This window comes from Biomphalaria glabrata, chromosome 3 (assembly GCF_947242115.1).
Source record: "Biomphalaria glabrata chromosome 3, xgBioGlab47.1, whole genome shotgun sequence".
NCBI classification, from domain to species: Eukaryota; Metazoa; Mollusca; class Gastropoda; family Planorbidae; genus Biomphalaria; species Biomphalaria glabrata.
The window spans coordinates 55,218,301-55,236,779 of NC_074713.1; the positions used below are offsets into that span (position 1 = coordinate 55,218,301).

The 18,479-nt window shown below is 34.4% G+C and overlaps 1 protein-coding gene across 1 annotated transcript in view; it reads left to right on the plus strand.

Moving 5' to 3' along the window:
- Positions 1-16,272, plus strand: part of LOC106058140 (acidic mammalian chitinase-like) — a 28,411-nt gene extending 12,139 nt beyond the window's left edge. Inside the window, exons 3-11 of the mRNA XM_056022721.1 lie at positions 144-329; positions 1,685-1,847; positions 3,879-3,972; positions 6,252-6,376; positions 7,941-8,070; positions 10,772-10,957; positions 12,255-12,377; positions 13,237-13,636; positions 14,710-16,272. Coding sequence (XP_055878696.1) covers positions 144-329; positions 1,685-1,847; positions 3,879-3,972; positions 6,252-6,376; positions 7,941-8,070; positions 10,772-10,957; positions 12,255-12,377; positions 13,237-13,636; positions 14,710-14,900 — 1,598 coding nt within the window. The 3' untranslated portion in view covers positions 14,901-16,272. The remainder of the gene's footprint in view (positions 1-143; positions 330-1,684; positions 1,848-3,878; positions 3,973-6,251; positions 6,377-7,940; positions 8,071-10,771; positions 10,958-12,254; positions 12,378-13,236; positions 13,637-14,709) is intronic.
- Positions 16,273-18,479: the final 2,207 nt, after the last annotated feature.

Genomic DNA, 18,479 nt, shown 5'->3' on the forward strand with positions numbered 1-18,479 from the left:
CAGTAAACGCAACTCTGCCCGAGTCGGGTGTCGAACCTTGCGCCCCCTTCTAGGTAGCCAAGCCAAGCCAATTGTACTTGGCCTCTCGACCACGCTTCCCATTTTCATATATCATAAACGTCCTTTGAACTCCTCTCTTCCAGGCAAACCCAAGAAACATATATTCTGCTATTACGGATCTTCTGCCAATGCCAGGCCTGAATTGGGCAAGTTCTGGCCTGAAAATATCGACCCCTTCTTGTGTACCCATCTGATCTTTGCCTTTGTGGACATCACAGAAGATGGCACGGGTCTGCGGCCAAACAACTGGAACGACTTGGGAGAAAACGGTTAGTTTTTGAAACTTTCTAAAGGTCTTTTTTTAATTTTTGCGATTCTCTTTATTTACTTGCATTTCGTTTAATACTGTTATTAGTGATATTTTGTTTTTTTTTTAAACCTTAAACCAGTTGTATTAGAAGTGCCTTCAGTTTGCTAAGCTTAACTCTTTCTCTCCTAACTGACGATACCAACGTTGATTCCACCAGAATGTGGTAAATAATTACGGAGAGAAAGAGTTAATAACTGCGGAATGTGTTTAGGAATTTTAATTTGTTTTTAACTTACAACGTTGAAGGAAATCTGCGATTAACTTTAATATTTGTCAAGAATTAACTTTAAGTTTAACTGTTTAACAGTTTAGATAATTTTATTACATAGAATAAACAAACAAAGATCTTAGCGGATCTGACACCATATAGATCTAGATCTATCTAGGTCTTTAAATCTACATGTAGTAGCCTAATATTATCAAACACACTTAACGTCTGCTAGATTCATTAGTTCCATTTAAGTTTTGTATCGCATTTTAGATTTAGTTTCGCATTTAATAATCTACAGATTTAGATATTTAGTTCGTTCTAAAGTCTCCTACTGATGCCAACGTGATAGTTCTGCTAATAGTAAAAACTTTGTGTTCTACATAAATTCAACATTTTTTATCTCTAGATCCTGGATCAAACATTTTGGAATATTTTTAGTTGACATATAAATATATGAATTTTTTAATCAAAGTAGTAAAAGATAAATTTAAAAAGCAATCGTCTACTGGAAAATCAAACAAATGTAAAATATTTCTCTTAAGGCCTACTATAATCTCTATACTGGTATTCAATGCTAAGCTATATAATACTTTATTGTATACCTTATCTTTTCTATACTATGTATCTTTTATTGTATACCTACTCTATACTACGTACGTATCATTTATTGTATACCTACTCTATTCTATACTACGCATCTTTATTATATAGCTACTCTATTCTACACTACGCATCTTTATTGTATGCCTACTCTAGTCTATACAACGTATCTTTTTGTATGCCTACTCTATTCTATACTACGTATCTTTATTGTATGCCTACTCTATTCTATACTACGTATCTTTATTGTATGCCTACTCTAGTCTATACAACGTATCTTTTTGTATGCCTACTCTATTCTATACAACATATCTTTATTGTATGCCTACTCTATTCTATACAACGTATCTTTTTGTATGCCTACTCTATTCTATACAACGTATCTTTATTGTATGCCTACTCTATTCTATACTACGTATCTTTATTGTATGCCTACTCTATTCTATACTACATATCTTTATTGTATGCCTACTCTATTCTATACTATGTATCTACATTTTCAGGACTCTACGCCAGGACATTGAAGTTGAAAGAGAAAAATAAAGATTTGAAAATATTGCTTGCAGTCGGTGGCTGGAAGATTGGTTCCAAACCTTTCCTTCCGGTGATAGCTAGCGAGTCCACATGGAAGGTGTGGGTTCAAAACGTCATTCTCTACCTCAGGAAGTAAGAAAACTTTGATGACTTTTTAAACATTTTGTAACCGATAAAGAAATGAATATATACGCATGCTAACATGTGTAACTCCATGTAGTGACTTAATGTAGCGACTCAACATATTGATTCAAGATAGTGGCTCAATGTTGTGACTCAAATGTAGTGACTCAATGTATGACCCAGTTGTAGTGATTCGTCATAGTGACTCAATGGTAGTGACTCAATGTAGTGACTCAACATAGTTACTTAATGTTGTGACCAATGTTGTGACTTAAAATAGTGACTCAATGTAGTGACTCGAATTTAGTGTCTCAATGTAGTGACTCCACATATTGACTCCACATATTGACTCGAATTTAGTGTCTCAGTGTAGTGACTCCACATATTGACTCAATGTAGCGACTCAGTGGAGTAACTCAACATAGGGACTAAACATAGTGACTCAATGTAGTAACTCAACATAGTGACTAAAATGTAGTGATTCAACGTAGTGACTCAGTATAATAACTCAAATGTATTGACTCAACTAATTGGCTCAACATAGTGACTCCACATACTGGCTCAATGTAGTGACTCAGTGTAGTAACTCAACATAGTGACTTTGTATAATAACTCAAATGTATTGACTCAACTAATTGGCTCAACATAGTGACTCAAGACTCAATGTAATCACTCAAATGCAGTCACTCAATGTAGTGAATCAAATGTAGTGACTTGATGTACAGACTCAATGTTGTGAATCAAATGTAGTGACTTGATGTACAGACTCAATGTTGTGATTCAGTTGGTGTAGTGACTTTATGTACAGACTCAATGTTGTGAATCAAATGTAGTGACTTGATGTACAGACTCAATGTGAATCAAATGTAGTGACTTGATGTACAGACTCAATGTTGTGAATCAAATGTAGTGACTTGATGTACAGACTTAATGTTGTGAATCAAATGTAGTGACTTGATGTACAGACTCAATGTTGTGAATCAAATGTAGTGACTTGATGTACAGACTCAATGTTGTGAATCAAATGTAGTGACTTGATGTACAGACTCAATGTTGTGAATCAAATGTAGTGACATGATGTACAGACTCAATGTTGTGAATCAAATGTAGTGACTTGATGTACAGACTCAATGTGAATCAAATGTAGTGACTTGATGTACAGACTCAATGTTGTGAATCAAATGTAGTGACTTGATGTACAGACTCAATGTTGTGAATCAAATGTAGTGACTTGATGTACAGACTCAATGTTGTGAATCAAATGTAGTGACTTGATGTACAGACTCAATGTTGTGAATCAAATGTAGTGACTTGATGTACAGACTCAATGTTGTGAATCAAATGTAGTGACTTGATGTACAGACTCAATGTTGTGAATCAAATGTAGTGACTTGATGTACAGACTCAATGTGAATCAAATGTAGTGACTTGATGTACAGACTCAATGTTGTGAATCAAATGTAGTGACTTGATGTACAGACTCAATGTTGTGAATCAAATGTAGTGACTTGATGTACAGACTCAATGTGAATCAAATGTAGTGACTTGATGTACAGACTCAATGTTGTGAATCAAATGTAGTGACTTGATGTACAGACTCAATGTTGTGATTCAGTTGGTGTAGTGACTTTATGTACAGACTCAATGTTGTGAATCAAATGTAGTGACTTGATGTAGAGACTCAATGTTGTGAATCAAATGTAGTGACTTGATGTACAGACTCAATGTTGTGATTCAGTTGGTGTAGTGACTTTATGTACAGACTCAATGTTGTGAATCAAATGTAGTGACTTGATGTAGAGACTCAATGTGAATCAAATGTAGTGACTTGATGTACAGACTCAATGTTGTGAATCAAATGTAGTGACTTGATGTACAGACTCAATGTTGTGATTCAGTTAGTGTAGTGACTTAATGAAGTAATAGATAAATAGTACTCAAACATTGGATGAGACAATATTTAATTCCTTGTGTCTTTTTAGTAGAATGAATTTTAAAAAAGATTCGCATTTTTATAAGATCGAAAATTTGTCTCCCCAGATTTGGTTTTGATGGCTTTGACATGGATTGGGAGTTCCCTGCCTGGAGAGGAAGTGGACCAGAAGATAGACAGAAATTTACCTTACTTATGAAGGTCAGTGTAGATTCTGTAATGAAACCCAGCAAACCCAGGATTTGATATTTCTTTTATTCATACCTTGTGCTCTAAGCAATATTACCCTTAATTTTTTTTTCACCCGAAAATCATCTCTGACTTTTATTGTAGATTTTTACAAGCTTATATCAACTCACTCTGTCTGGTAAAAAGTCTATACATGCTATTTCTTCCACACACACACTTGGATCAAGTTTAAACTTTGCATAATTATTTAGTGTCATAGACAAGACACAAATCAATACAAAAATTTAACCAATTATTCAATTAATTACTGGGAATTATTTTGTTTGATACCAACAAGTAAAAGTAATTCTCCAGTATTCACATATGTGGCTAAGTATGTAGGGTTTCGTCCCCTAAGATAATTGAACTCGTTATTTCTCCCACAACCAACACCATTCTTCAGTTGAAACTTTAAAAAATTATTTATTGTACCTAACAAAAGTTGAATCAATTTAAAAATTTATTAGTTAGTCAAATAATTCTTGGTAATTAATTATTTTGTTTGATATCGTATAAGCTGCTACATTATTGAGAGATATAGTTGTAAGTGTGGAGTTCTTTTCCTTAGATAAGCTTTGTTTTTTTTAAAGGATTTTTTTTTATTTTGCTTGTTATTTATTAAAATTCCTACCAATAGCTTGCTTTCTCTTCACGGGCAGGGTGCGTGGAATGGTAGGACCTATTTCTAAAACGGCTCTAATAATTTTCCTAGAAATTTGGCAGTTTCTTTTAGGGAAAAAAATAACAATGAGAACCCTGGTATTACTATTATGATTTTTCAAGGTATTGTTATTTTGAATGTTAAGCTTGGCTTTTTTTTTTACCATGGCTTCAGCGGGAATTCCCACACGACTCGAATGTTTCTATGTATTCAGTAATGAGTGGAATAAATAAAAGGATGAACATGAAGGTTTTGCATGTTCTCTTATGTAGAAGTTCCACTCTACAAGCCTGTAACAGCTCTTCTAGTGCTTATTAAAGTATCTGCTGTATATTAACTGAACAGATCTTCTCTGTTCTTGAATTGTTGCACTTCTATTGTTGCTGGTGTCTACTATAACTAGAGTAGTACAACGGACATAGAAATTCACTTCAAGTCATTGTTTAGCAGGCAATATATATTTATTAAATGTAAAGTAATAACACTCTGGCAAATTCAGCCACAAGACAATACTTCAATAATTATTTGCAAGACTTAATATCTAATAAATTTTATAATGATACTTCACTCAATACAATTAGAACTCCTCAAAACATAGGCTATATCCTTTCTCTCCGAGGACTGAATAGAAGAATGCTTGTCTGACCATGTGGCCAGATCAGAATGAGGCTTGCCCATGATTCCAAGTGAGCCTTCGCTTTCGACGTGAAGCATGATAATTAAGAACTCCAAGTTAATCTTGACTAGCGCATGTCACAGTGGCTCTGTAACAATGCTGTGACAAAGCCCTTATAAAATCATTAGCTGGACCAATAATAGGACTTGATTGTGGAAAGCACAATAGAAAGACACCTTGCCATATTGAAGCATTACAAGAAATGAATAGAATCAGATATTAGAGACCACCATAAGATTATCTAAAGTTGAAGAACTATATTGACCAATAATATACAAGTTATTTCTCTTATTAGATATCAAACAAAATAATTAATTAGCAATAATTAATAGACTCTTTATTTTTTGTTTATTGATTCGTGTTTTTTTAGATGCAATAAATAATTGTTCAAAGTATCAACTTGATCGAAAAATGCTTAAGGGAGAAATAGCGTCCACATTTATTGAAGGGAACTAATTCCAACAAATTTAGCCATATGTGTGAATACTGAAGTATTAGTTTCCCTTGTTGCTATTAAACAAAATAATTAATAATCAGTAATTAATTGTCTAGTTGGTTACTTTTTAAAAATTGGTTCATGTCTTGTCTATGTCAATGAATAATTGTGCAATGTTTTAACTTGTTCCGAGAATGGGTGTGGGAAAAATAATGCGAACAGACTTTTTACCAGACAGACAACAAAAAGAGTTTATATAAACTTTGTAAAACATTTTAAATCTACTATTTGTTTATTTATTTTTTTGCCAGTTCTCTTTTTTTATCAACCCTTTTCATGTGTTTTTTGACATTATAAAAATATCAAGTTAACCAGCAAGTATAAAAGATTTATACATAGTGGTAGAGTTATAAACCTAACAGCTTTATCTAAATGAATTCTTACCGTGCAACCTTTTTTTTTCTTTATATACTTGCCAGGAACTCTATGAATCGTTTGCGGCAGAAGCTAAAAGTTCAGGAAAGGAGAAGTTATTGCTAACTTTGGCCACAGCTTCCAGCGCTTTCTATATTGAAAAGTCTTATGAGCAGTCAGAGATACACAAGTAGGTTAATATTAGCCATTTCTCTTATTTATTTTTTAGTTGGTAATAGTTTTAAAATTGAATATGAATAAATCTGATTGTGTCGTTATAACGATGGCAGACCTAGATGTAGCATTATATTCTCACTATATTAGAATCTATTGACTGAATTTTACAATAATAACAAGAGCACTAGTGTTCGTTCATGCATAATAATAGAGTACAACAAGGGAAGTAATCAGCATTGACATACACATTCTAGAAACACACATTGTCTCCTTTTTTTTTTTTTTTACATTCTCAAATTAAATTAATAAATTTTATTATTGGATCTATGCCATTCAATTTCAATTTTTCTAAAATTATAATTTTTTTTTAAAGGAATTACATTATTGTCTCCCCTGATTTCACTTCTGACTCGCAGCCTTCACCTATTAAATGTTATTTGTATTTTTGTTTCCTGGCAATAAAAATTATTGTTTGAGCTTCTCTCCATATATGTTCTAAGTGTATGAATAATAAACTGAATTGAAAGCCTCCTATGACCTTTTGCACCATTTCCCATCATTAACCTTCTCCCTGTTTCACAACTCTGATAGTAAAAGATCTATCATTTTTTTTTTTGTAGAGTAAAATTATCAAATCTTGTACACACTGTCAGTCGTCCAGTTAGTCAAGCATCTGAACCATCACTTTAAGAAATATTTCATCATCCTTCGTTAGCTCAACACTTGCCAACATATACTCAATATGTTAATTGTCCCACACGGCACGATAAAACCTTGGACATGTGTTATAGCAACATAAAAATGGCCTACACATCTCGATTGTTATTTCCCATCGGAGAGTCGGACCACACTTACACCCGTGTACAAGTCGGTTTTAAAAACAACAAAACCCGAAGTACAGTCCATCCAGTCATGGTCTGACGACGCTGTTTTACAGCCACAAAGTTGTCTGGAGCAAACAGATTGGGACATGTTTGTAAACAACTGCCAAGACAGATGAACTTACCACAATTGTTAATTCGTACATCCAGTTCTGTGAAAACATAATGATATCAAAGAAGAAAATTAAAACATTCAGTAATAATAGACCCTGGATGACTAACATAAAAAAAAACATTCTGTCATCGAAAATTCATAGAAGTCTATGTATAAAGCGCTGGTTATGAGTGTGTATGTGTTTTTCGTGTGTGAATGTTGTTCGTATGTGCATCTATATCGTGCATCTATATTGTTATTGTACAGGAGTTACGCTGAGGGTGTCAATTGTAGTCAAACTGAATTTCCATTTGATTGGATCAATAAAGTTATCTTATCTTATCTTATTTCATCAGTGATTTGGTTTGTGTTAATAGTAATTTTTGGCATCCTTCAGCCATAGAACAACTATTCTGTAGAGACATTACCGTCCACAACGACCACAACGATGCAGATAAAGACGGCATTTGCTTTAATGGCATACATCACCAAGTCATTGCATTCAAAGGGATTTAGTGGTGGGCCTAGGTCTCTTAAAATGTCATAGATATTCACTCAGGTACTAGCTTGCTAACTCGTATGCCTACTCTTCTTTTACACAGGTACATTGACTACATGCTGCTCATGACCTATAATTACCACGGGTCAGGCTGGGAGAAACATACTGGACACCACAGCCCACTGCTGCCCCATCCCCTTGACCCAGAAGGGGAACAAAGGGAGCTTTATATTGTAAGTAATTGTTTAATTGATTAGTACCTAACACGCTGATTGAATGTGTTTGTTTTTTCAATCATATATAATAAGTATGGGGTGTGTTGGCTGAGTGGTTAAGCACTTTGCTTCCGAACCAGGGGTCCTGAGTTCCAATCTTGGTGAAGACTGGCATTTTTAGGTCCACCCAATTCTTATAGGGACCTGACTTTAGTTGACAAAAGTAAATATGTTTGGTCATTGTTCTGGCCACATGTCACCTTGCTCGTTAACCTATAGATTGCAAGGGAAACTTTACTTTTTATAACAAGGCTAGTGAAGAATGGGTTAATCATCGCATAATTTTACTGTAATTAGCAGACTTAGCATGAAGTGCGGATCCAGAAATTTTGAGTAGCAATTGTCCCCTCCTCCTCTTTTTTGATTCACCAGTGCCTCACACTATCATGCTCTGGATAGAGATTAAAGTAAAGAAAATGTTCTCTCTGAAACAAGCTGTTGAGTCTAGTGTGTGCTTCAAGGGGGAAGGTATCAATAATATTATTTACTATATTTTGTAATGCGCAGTGTCGCTATCTGATCTGTGCATGATCGAGAGCTGGCTTGTTGGTCACGGAGATGTGGATCTGTAGTATCTCGCTTGGAACCCCCAAGGAAAAAGGAAGAGGAAACAACCCAGGAATACATGGCGCGCGATTTGGAAGAAGATTCCAAGCAGATGGGCAAGACAGTTGGAGAGACTCGCCTAGAACCGAGATGCCTGGGGGAAGCTGGTTGGTGGCCAATGCCCCAGAAGGGACTACAGGCAGAGATGAGATGAGATGAGATGATGAGATGAGATGATGAGATGAGATGATGAGATGAGATGATGAGATGAGATGAGATGATGAGATGAGATGATGAGATGAGATGATGAGATGAGATGAGATGATGAGATGAGACGATGAGATTAGATGATGAGATGAGATGATGAGATGAGATGATGATATGAGATGATGATATGAGATGAGATGATGAGATGAGATAATGAGATGAGATGATATGAGATGATGAGATGAGATGAGATGATGAGATGAGATGATGAGATGAGATGATGAGATGATGAGATGAGATGATGAGATGAGATGAGATGAGATGATGAGATGAGATGAGATGATGAGATGAGATGAGATGATGAGATGAGATGATGAGATGAGATGAGATGATGAGATGAGATGATGAGATGAGATGATGAGATGAGATGAGATGATGAGATGAGATGATGAGATGATGAGATGAGATGAGATGATGAGATGAGATGATGAGATGAGATGATGAGATGAGATGATGAGATGAGATGATGAGATGAGATGAGATGAGATGATGAGATGAGATGAGATGATGAGATGAGATGATGAGATGAGATGATGAGATGAGATGAGATGATGAGATGAGATGATGAGATGAGATGAGATGATGAGATGAGATGATGAGATGAGATGAGATGAGATGATGAGATGATGAGATGAGATGAGATGATGAGATGAGATGAGATGATGAGATCAGATGATGAGATCAGATGATGAGATCAGATGAGATGATGAGATCAGATGAGATGATGAGATCAGATGAGATGATGAGATCAGATGATATTTTGTAATGTTTTGTATTTAAGTGGATGTCGTCTATATTCCTTCCCTTCCATGATAGAGCGCAGACATCTTTGGTAAAAGCATTTAAGGAGTCTTCAGTTGCGCTCTGAAGACCTGCACATGTTTAGAATACATATAGAAGGGTTGACAGAACCACTGCTTGGTTGACACTGTTTTTTTTTTTTTTTTGTAGGAAGGTGAAGCAGTTTATTCCAGCACATTCTGGCTTGGAGGTGTCTAAATGCTCTACTTGTCTTAGCAAGAAAGTTATTAACTTCTTTTGAAAGTGATGCATTGTTGGATATGAATACCAATATTGACATTGTAAATGGACTGCTTATTGTTCGATAGTTATGCTGGGCACTGCATATATATGCCTTATGAGATCTGAAAGGGGAACAACTTAATAAAGGCCACGGGATACAAATTAGAAACCAAAAGAAAATCTACTGCCGAGGAGAGACGTAGACGGCGAAAAGAGAATCTAAACCAACAACCGTCCGACAGCGGTTATGTCTGTTCTGGATGTGGCGAAATATGTAGATTACAGCTAGGACTGCGTAGCAATATGAAATACATCAGTCTTCCTTAATTTACGGACTCGAAGACAAGCTTTATTATTGTTATATTTCCTTTGAAATTTGGTTCTATAATCTATAAAGCAGAAACTGTAATTCACAGCTTTACTAAAGTTATCTACTAAATAGTTTTAGACCTAGGGAATTATATAATGTAGGTCTACATAAGTAGACATGATGTTTATTAAAAACTACTCCATTTTTTACAATGCTTATATCAACTCTGTCCGTCTGGTACAAATCTTGCACACATTATTTTTCCCACTTCCTATCCTCGGATCAAGTAGAAACTTTGAATAATCATTCATTGTTGAAGACGATACATGAATCAATCAAAAAGTTAACTAATTAATTGATTAATTAGTGATAATCAAATAATTTTGTTTTGTATAAAAATGGGAGATACATCTTGCAGTATTGAGATATGGCAGTAATTTTTTTTTTTTTTTTTCGTTAAATAAGTTTTTGGATTTTTTTAAATATTTTGCTTGTTGAACATTTTGTCTGTAGCTTTGGTCTGTAAAGTACTGGCTGAATTATGGTGTGCCTAGAGAGAAGATAATTGTTGGACTGGCCACTTATGGTTTAGGCTGGAAACTTGTGGATGAAACCAAAACTGGAGTTAGAGCCCCTGCTGATGGAGGGAACACCAAAGGAAAGTACAGCGAGGAGTCTGGCATCTTGTCTCACTATGAGGTACACGAAAAGTAATCATGTTAGAAACTAGATCAAGAGTCAGCCATGAAAACCAATGACTTTAAGTCATTGATTAACATATGCACATAGACATAAAGAAATATAGACTGGCCGATAAAAGAGTTTTATGAAACGAAAATTTGTGACTTGCAATTTTGTGTACTTTATTATACAGCATTTATGAGCAGTATAGTTTTGTCATAGACATAAATAAATATTGACTTGCCGATAAAAGAGTTTTATTATGCAGCATTTATGAGCAGTATAGTTTTGTTTAATCTCTAAGACTGAAGATCATGCAACTTTTCAGAATTTGGAAATCGCGACAACAATAGATGTACATGTTTTCAAGTTACATGAAGTTACTTCCTTTTGCCAGTCTATATTTATTTATGTCTATGCATATGCATGACTAGATTGACCTCGAAACAGCACGTAGGATGTAGTAATCTTCTTTTTTTTGAAGTAACGTCTGTATTTCATAAGATAAGATTAGATTTTTTTCAGTAGTTTAAAATAGCACAAAATACTATCACAAAACACATTACACTTGTCGACACATCATACTTTTGTTTTGACAAACCAATATGTCTTTGAACCCAGAGATGTTGATATGGCTTGATAAGTTGATATGTCTTTAGGCAATATCTTGATACTTACTTTACAGTTATCAAAAGACTTATTTATTGGCATTACTGGCCTGATTAGCCAAGTAAGCTACATCATTAAAGTAGCTTTTACTCACTGACTAAAAAAAAACTGGCCTAAGTAAAACTGTTTTCAGTTCTATATGTTGTCCTAATTATTAATATAGCCTATCTAATTATCTAACTAATTAATTCTAATTAAACTCTGTGAGTTAGATTTAATCTACACATTTTTTTAACCCAACAAAAAGTCCTTACAATTTTAACAGAAAGACTGTCTATTAAGATTCTTATCAACTTATATAGTGAGCCAATTATTAATATACTTTCTCATACTTATGACTGGCTAATTTTGTAAATGAAACTTAATCTATGCAGCATTTTCAAAAACTTTAACTTACAGTGCAACTCTGTGCATTGAACACTTAGAATAATTTTTTCTAAAAATACTATTTTCAAGCTAAAATCAAAGTTGTTGTTTTTCAGTAACATTTAGATTTAGATTAATTACAAAATATAGTACATATATATAATTTATATAATAGATCTTATAACATTTTGACCCATTATTTCAAGTCATACAATAGTTACATTCTCTCCCCTAGCATTTTATACAACATTTAATCCAACTCTTTTGTCTGTGTGTTTAGATTTGTGAACATATTCTGAAGGATGGATGGAAAGTGGAGTGGATTGAAGAGCAGAAAGTTCCTTATGCTTATGGTCAAGGTGAATGGATTGGGTTTGATTCTCCGGACTCCTTTTACCTTAAGGTAATGCTCTGAAATAGAGTGATGTATAACATTGTAAGTATGCTGTGAAATAAACTAAAGTGATACATAACATTGTAAGTATGCTCTGAAATAATGTGATACAGTAACACTGTAAGTTTGCTCTGAAATAAAGTGATGCATAACATTGTAAGCATGCTGTGAAATAAAGTGATACAGTAACATTGGTTTTCTTGCTAACAATCATCCTTCTAGATCTCTAGATATCGTGGATGGACACTTAAAAATGGTAATGTTTATAGAAAATGTAGATTAAATGGCATGAACTTGAGGACTTGACTTGCCAGTTAGTCTGGGGCATGTCTCTTGATTAATTCATTTAGATGGCTTTTGACTGAGAGGAGTAAACAGTCTCAGCTTTTTAGTAGCAATATCATCCTCTTCATTATCATATGTCCCTTGACTTTCATCGTAGGGGTGCATAACCGAATCCTTCCATTTTTCTTGGAGGGAAATTTATTCTAACAATAGTGCCTTAGACACATTATAAAATAATTCAACAATTTAAATTTACATTCATATGAGTCTTATTCGTACTGTACATGTGGAGTTTTAATTTGCAATAGGCTTTTATTCAATATAATTTAACTGCCACGGGAACAAAAGAGTACTTGTGTCTTTTTGTTATTGGTTCATAGTATTTTCTCTTTGATGCCAAAAGGTTAAAAGTGTGCCCCAAAGCCATTTTCTTTTTTCAGCATAATAGATCTAGCACTCTACATTCTACTAGACTACTAGTTATATTTATTTATAATTAACTCTTGACCTTATTGACTCTAGTTTGCCTCACCTATATAAACAAACCCTTATCAAAATCAAATATTTTACTTTTCTGTTTCAGGGTATTACAATCATTAAAGAAGGTCTCGGAGGTGCCTTCGTATGGTCAGTTGAAATGGATGACTTCAATGGGCACTGCGGTGGACCAAAGTACCCCATGCTAAGAACAATTTATGAAGTGTTCACTCAGTCCTCTACCTCGGCTAATCTCAAGTTTCCAGAGGTGAAGTCTGCCTCTGTCCAAAAAAGCCTTTCCATCGACCACAGCCATTCCCACTCAGCTTCAGCAGCAGCATCACCACTGTCAGCTCATGACCATTCCTCCTCCTCATCTTCGCATTCCTCCTCTGAACATTCTTCAGATGAACAACATCAGTCTCATGAACAACCTCAGTCTCATGAAGTCAGCCATGAAGAGTCTGAAGGCCCTGAATATTATTATGAGGAAGCATCAAGCATTGGTAAGTTTCAAGTTATTCCAGCTTCCACTCTTCACCTCATCAATATAGCAAATAACCCAAACCCATATAGAACTAATGAAAGTGATTAGTTTTATACACTAAAAGACATTACAAAAATATATAGTATGTTCTCAAATCAGACCTTCTCTGTTGTGGATTCACCTTCACCTAATCCTAAGACTGTATGTTATCATTGAGGCAACATACATGATCTGTGAACCTCTTTCTCCATTCCTCTCTGTCTTTTACCTTAACTAAAACCTCTTTCAATGACAGGCCATCTATTCTTTGATATTGTCATCCCATCATTTTCTCTGTCTGCCTCTTCTTCTTTTTCCTGGTACTGTTCCCTGCTGGAAGGTATTTGTGAGCTCTGAGGACCTTGTGATATGGTGATACAGTTTAAGGTTGGATTTTCTGACTGGACTGCAGGTTAGCATAGGGCCCATTTGCCTTTGTGATCCTGATTCGTGATTTTCTCTAGGATCTTTCTACAGTATATGATGTGGCAGATGTTAACAACTAATGAGATTTTAGTGAGATTTTTTTATATTTTTCCAGAGTAGACTTCTTGTACACTTTTAGCAAAACCATTTTAGTGAGATTTCCTGTTTCACCATTTTTAATTGTATTTAATTATTAATAAACAATTGAGAATTTAATTGCCATTATCATTTTAAAAATTCAAGCATATGGACATTCATGATACAGTGAAGTTTGGTCTGTTTTTGAAAGTCTGATTTCTGGTTTATTTCCTACAGTCCAATATCTGATAATATTATAGTGTAGACTTTTTGCATTAAGACACACATTTGAGCCTAAAAGAATTACTCTTGTCTAAGACAGGTACAAAAATGAAAGAAAACTTAAATATACCTTGGCAGATAACTGCTTTGTCTGCACAAGATTTGGCAAAATATGCAGGTTACATCTGGGTTTGCATAGTAATTTGAAACACTGCACTCATCCCTAATCTTTGGAATTCAAAACATTGCCTTATATAGGTTAGCTATAAAAACAAACAACTATTTTATGTACATTATAATGTTATCAATCTTGTATATCTTGTCCAGATTTTGACTGCCACAGTGCTGGTCTGGGAATCCACGCTGACCCGCACTCTTGTCATCACTTTGTATTGTGCACACCTTCCAGCGACAACAGCATGGGAGCTTTCCGCATGAACTGTCCTGCGGGAACGCTGTACGACACTCACCTGAGGATCTGTAACCACCAGCACAATGTTCATTGTGAACACGACTGAAGTTTCTCAACACTGACATCATGATGTCATTTTGACCTTTCAAGGCATGGACATCATGATGTTGTCTTAATAAACTAACATTGACATCATGGTGTCACCTGTTTAATTAACACAGACAGTAAAGACATAATTGGCTGAATCTTTTTCCCCCCTCGTCAATTTTCTAGAGCAGTGTTTCTCAAACTGGGTTGTACCTTGTGTCCAGCACTACAAGTGGTTTGTTGTCTATACACTAAATTCAATTTCAATCTAAAATTTTTAGCTTCTTTAAACTCTGTTGTCCACTATGTTTAAGTGTTTAATCTTCTCAGATACACTTTGGTACTAAAAGGAGTTTTAAAACATTTTAAATGATACACTATTATGCAAATTGTATATGTTATTTCTAAAATAAAGTCAAATTGACACAAAATAAGTGTTTTTGTAAAGAGATCTTAATGTTTTTAAAAGCACACTGGTGTCTTTGAAACTAATTAATAATTGCTAAAAAAAAAAATTAGGTTTCAAGCTGAAAGTAAGATCATGTCTTTTTTTTTTTTAAACTGTTAACAATAACCTTTTATCTACTCAACAGTATACTAAAATCTTCTGTTCGTATTGAAATGTTGAAGTACCATAACATATAAGAAAGATAAAAATAGGCCCTAAAGGTTTTTGTTCACAAATGCATTATATTAATAGTATTTGAGAAGCACTTCTTTTGGTATTTGACAATCTTATTTTCATGTAATTATCTGGCTTTCTGATCAGTTATCTAACAATGTCAATGTAACAATGTCACATTCTAGTGTAACTTTCCGACATTGCTCCATGACAAACTTACAATGTTATTGTCAATAACTTTTGGACCACTTCATATATTTTCTAGTTTTTACTGTTGTTGATGTTGTAAAATTAATGTCTTACAAATTTACATTCCACCTCAGCCTACAACCAGAGAATTATCACAGTGCACAGGATCTGTTCAAGTTATGTGTTAACTAAGTCTACAATCAAACCTTGCTTTGTTAAATTTTCAATTTTACCCTGGCTAATTTCTTCATGCCAGTTAAGCCATTGAAAAGTTGGGATATACTTTTGGCTGTAGTTGAATCTCAAACAACTAGTCCAATTAATATCTTTAAAGTTTGACAGAATGAAGTTTGACTGTAGTTTAAATAATTCATTCACAAGTTAATACATTTGACAAGTGATGTCACAAATAAAAGTTGTGAAAATAAATTTTTGTTTCTGAGTAGACTATTAGTACAATTTTTCACTACAAGAATTTCTTTCATGTGTGCATTCACAATTTTGAATGACCAATTATTATTAAACAAAAGCATGTAATGTTATATTTCTCTCTGGATAATTCCCTGACAATAAAATATTTAAAAAACTGGTGCCTTGGTATTTAAATGCTCCGAACTCAATTAGATGTTTGATCAAAATATTTTTAGCCAATAATGTCTCTGAACCTGGATTTTCAGAGTTCAAACATCCCGGGCAAGCTGGCCAACAATTGTTCAGTGCATGCACTGATATCATTGCATCAGTTTGAAGGAAAGACTCAAACCTCAGACACAAGATAAAGGCACATTCCTCGTTCCATATGCTAGGACAAATGTGTACAAATGCTCCATCATCCCTAGTGCTATTAAAGCATGGAATAGGTTGCCTGATCTAGCCAGGAAAACCAGTGACTTGGCAGAATTTAAGTCATTGGTTAACTTGCATGACTAGAAGCATGACGCTTAGGATGTAATCATCTTTTTTGAAGTAACGTCTGTATCATATAAGATATTTGCTAATCTTTGATTTATTTCACTTTAATCTATCCATATAATCATGGGTCTAAAGAAAGTCATCAGTGAACAGAAGAGGAAGACTTATCAACTGAAAATAACTAATCATTAAATATGAAGATTATGTGCCTGTTTGACCTCACTTCCCAGTCTGACATGTTTAGTTGACATAATTATACTGTTCCTGGTCATTAACCCTTAAAACGTGTGTGGTAGTTTAGCCTTTAAACATCAGAATTGTAATTCCATTTTGTATGCACTCATTCCAAAACAGCTCAGCACTGTAAGGGTTAAGAACCAGTTATTTCTTAAGGGGAAATAATGTGGATGCCCAAACAAAGAATAGCTTTTGAAAATGGAGGCACAACTGTAAAGACTTATCTTTCCCCGACCCTCTAGTCTCTGCATTCCCAGTTAATTCTTTATATTATATGTTGCTTTATCCTTTTTTATCTTAGCACTCCTCTCTGCCTTCATCCCTTTGGACACTTGAACCAATTCATAGTTAATTCTGATGAATTAACATTTTACTATCTAAAGCAATAGAAACATTAAAATGAAATTGAACAAAATACTGGATTCCCACTGGGCTGGTTTTGTTCAATCTCATCCTGACACAAGTTCAAGAACAGTTCAAAGTCAAGAATTCATTCATATTGTTTATTGAACATCAAGTCCATGAGCTCCTCACATCAATTACAGAGAGAACAAAATGTGTTGGCTAACAACATCTAAATAAAGCACACATCCTACAGGTACCTAGCAAACACTTTTGTCTAACAAAGGAAGCTAACACAGCTTGATAACACTAACATCATGAATGTTGGTATTGACTAGTACTAGTTCATGTCTGCCTTGTTTGGTTTATGTCACATCAACTCTTGACCTTGCTGTCAATTTGTACAATTTTAAACTGTCAAATGCTAGTATACAAATACAAAAAACATTGGTGCCAACTTTAATTGGTTGTACAAGCAATATTTGAGAGATTTCAATGGACGTTCCAGTGATAAAAATTTCTATCCAAATGAAGCATATATATATATATTTAAAAATGTTAGTACAAAACAATTTGATTGAGTGAATTTGTTCTATTTCAAATTTGTCTCTGAAATGTGTGACATTGTAGTATACATAACAATTAGACAACATTGTAGATTACAATGAATGGAATCATTTTAACCATCACCACAAGACAATTAGTGTAAACTATATATACTTTTAAAAAAACTCGTTTTGGCAGTTGGTATCAAAAGGCTGAAAAACTAACACATGATTAAACTGACTGGAGACAAATTTTGAGTTTCACCTAAATTTATTCACATAGTTTTTATTATACAGAACATAAGGTCTCTAGGGTTCACATATTTAATAACAACAATGGTTAACAACAAATGATGGTGTGTAGGTGTGTGAGTGAGACAGACAACAGAACAACACAGTCAATCACACAGGCTCAAACACTTCGGTCATTAAGGCCTTGGCTGCCACACAAGTCACTTTAGTTACCATGTTAGCTCTGATTCACTGCTGCCACACAAGTCACTTTAGTTACCATGTTAGCTCTGATTCACTGCTGCCACACAAGTCACTTTAGTTACCATGTTAGCTCTGATTCATTGCTGCCACACACGTCACTTTAGTTACCATGTTAGCTCTGATTCACTGCTGCCACACAAGTCACTTTAGTTACCATGTTAGCTCTGATTCATTGCGGCCACACAAGTCACTTTAGTTACCATGTTAGCTCTGATTCATTGCGGCCACACAAGTCACTTTAGTTACACATTGTTAG